The 2,479-nt window shown below is 34.4% G+C and overlaps 1 protein-coding gene across 1 annotated transcript in view; it reads left to right on the forward strand.

Moving 5' to 3' along the window:
* Window positions 1–2,479, forward strand: part of LOC128247297 (nucleolar pre-ribosomal-associated protein 1-like) — a 20,832-nt gene that overhangs the window by 6,632 nt on the left and 11,721 nt on the right. The window contains exons 5-6 of the mRNA XM_052966221.1: window positions 432–594; window positions 1,932–2,028. Coding sequence (XP_052822181.1) covers window positions 432–594; window positions 1,932–2,028 — 260 coding nt within the window. The remainder of the gene's footprint in view (window positions 1–431; window positions 595–1,931; window positions 2,029–2,479) is intronic.

Genomic DNA, 2,479 nt, shown 5'->3' on the forward strand with positions numbered 1-2,479 from the left:
TGGGGAGAGTCAGTCAAGACTATTGATAAGGTTGCAAGACACAACAAAAATTTTAGGAAAATAAAAATAAGAAATAAGTGGAAATTTTACCGGTGAGTGTGTTAAATTTTAAGGCACAATAAGAAAATGACTCTCCCCAGACACAACAGAATATGCTTCAACACATGAAATCACATAAAAAATCTTGCAAACCAAATCCAAAAACGATATATATATATATATATAAATGATGTTTGTGTTTTCTCCTGTACAAACCAGTGTTTGTTTGTTTACATTCCCAAAACTTATCTGCTTGGTAAAAAGTGACCAATAGACTAACTATCAGGCATTAAGAATAAGTATTGGGATCAATTTGTTCAAGGCAGTCCAATGACTGAAAGAAGTGAATGATAAATGATGTGATTCATTTTCTTTTTGTTTTTTTCTTCTAGGCCATACTTGTGGGGAACAAAATTTATGGAAGTCTATACAATGAACAGAAGCTTACAAGATGATTTAAAGGTACAAGGCAGTGCCACTGATGTATTAAACTTCATTGACAAGAATAAAATGATGAATTCTGTTTCAAATTTTCCTTTGGAGAGAAAACTATGTGTAAGTACACACTTGATTAATATCACGTAACACAATCTTGTGACTTCTGCATAAATTCTATATAAGAGAACATTGCAGTGTCACTGATATTCCTGTATATTCTGAGTTCCAGCTGTTTCAGTTTGCCTTTCATTTTTTGGGATGCACAGACATGGTTGTATGGTTAAGAAGCTTGCTTCTCAGTCATGTAGTTTCTGGTTCAGTTTCCACACAGCATACTGAGCAAGTGTTTTCTACTATAGTCCCAGGCCAATCAAAGCATTGAGAGCAGATATAGCAGTTGGAGACTCAGTATGTGTGTGTTGCCTTGTTTTGATATCATGTAATGATTGTAAATGAGTATCACCATCATACAAGTATGTCATTCGTTTTCAGTCTTCCATGACAAAACATGACTGGCTAGTGGGGAAAATGCTACCTAGCTTGGAAACAAGTGAGAGTTGGCAACAGGGAGGACATTCAACTGTAGTAAGTCTGCCTCAGCAAATTTTGTTTGACCTATGTAAGCATGGAAAAGTGGATGTTAAACAATAATCATAAAACAAACAAGTCAAGTACTGGAGTTGATTCAATTGATTACGTCCTCTCCCAAAATTTATGGCCTTATGCCAATAAATTGTTATTAAGGCAATGAATATTAGCATGCCATTCAAAATACTTAGCAGCATTTCATTTGACTCTACATTCTGGGTTCAAATATTACCTAAGTCAACATTATCCTTTCAGGATTAATAAAATAAGTACCTGTTAAGCATCAAGTCAATGTAATCAACTGACTGCCTCCCTCAAAATTTCAGGCTTTGTGCCTATAGTAGAAAGAATTATTTTATTGTTATTCTTTTATTTGTTTCACTGCATGGAGAGTCTTGTGTTGGCTTGTTTCTATTGTAGTAATGTAATGTGTGTGCTTATGCAAACATATTACTTCTACTATACACTCCTGTTCAAGGTTTGGGTTAAGTGCAACACTACAAGATGGTATGAAAGTGGGTGATATAAGTTCATCAGATGGTACACAACTTGCTATTTCAGAGAAACAAGCTATCATAATAATAGTAGAAGAGACAGGAGTAAGCAGCATGTTGGTGGACTAGTCTTCATAGGCTTCATTAGTGAACTAAAGGGTTAGATAAATTGCATTGTGGTATTTCTTATAACTCTTTTATTTTCTGAGTCTGAATGTTACCAGGATCAACTTTGTCTTTCATCTTCATAGGGTCAATAAAATGATGTACAAATCAAGTCCTGGAAATCATTTTGACTTCCTCCTTACCTTAAATTTGTGGCCTTGTGCCTATGTTAAATATATTATAGTTGTTAATAATTTTATTTTTCAGCCCTCCACAATTCTTCCTATGGACAAACTACAGTTGTTATCTACTTGTTATGATCCTAGTTTTCTTCTCCCGGTGTTCAGCTGCATATTGGCACCAGGTATTTTATTTTTATTTTTCTATTTTAACATTCTCTTTTTTTTTTTTTATATATAAAAAGCAGCAAAATTGATTGCTCTTTGTACTGTTGTTGATGTTTGCCTAATGTCAGCCCCACTTAAAGCAGACCTTATGATCAAAGGCATTTCTGTCATACCCATCCTGTCTTTTTGCATATTAGGGACTACAATGTCCAATGCATCCTTTTTTGCCATTCTCAAGCACAGTAGAATATGCTTTAAGGGATATTTATTTTGCTATATATAGTAAGTTGAGCAACTGCATGGAGAGTCTTGTGTTGGCTTGTTTCTATTGTAGTAATGTAATGTGTGTGCTTATGCAAACATATTACTTCTACTATACACTCCTGTTCAAGGTTTGGGTTAAGTGCAACACTACAAGATGGTATGAAAGTGGGTGATATAAGTTCATCAGATGGTACACAACTTGCT

This window comes from Octopus bimaculoides, chromosome 3 (genome assembly GCF_001194135.2).
Source record: "Octopus bimaculoides isolate UCB-OBI-ISO-001 chromosome 3, ASM119413v2, whole genome shotgun sequence".
NCBI lineage: Eukaryota > Metazoa > Mollusca > Cephalopoda > Octopoda > Octopodidae > Octopus > Octopus bimaculoides.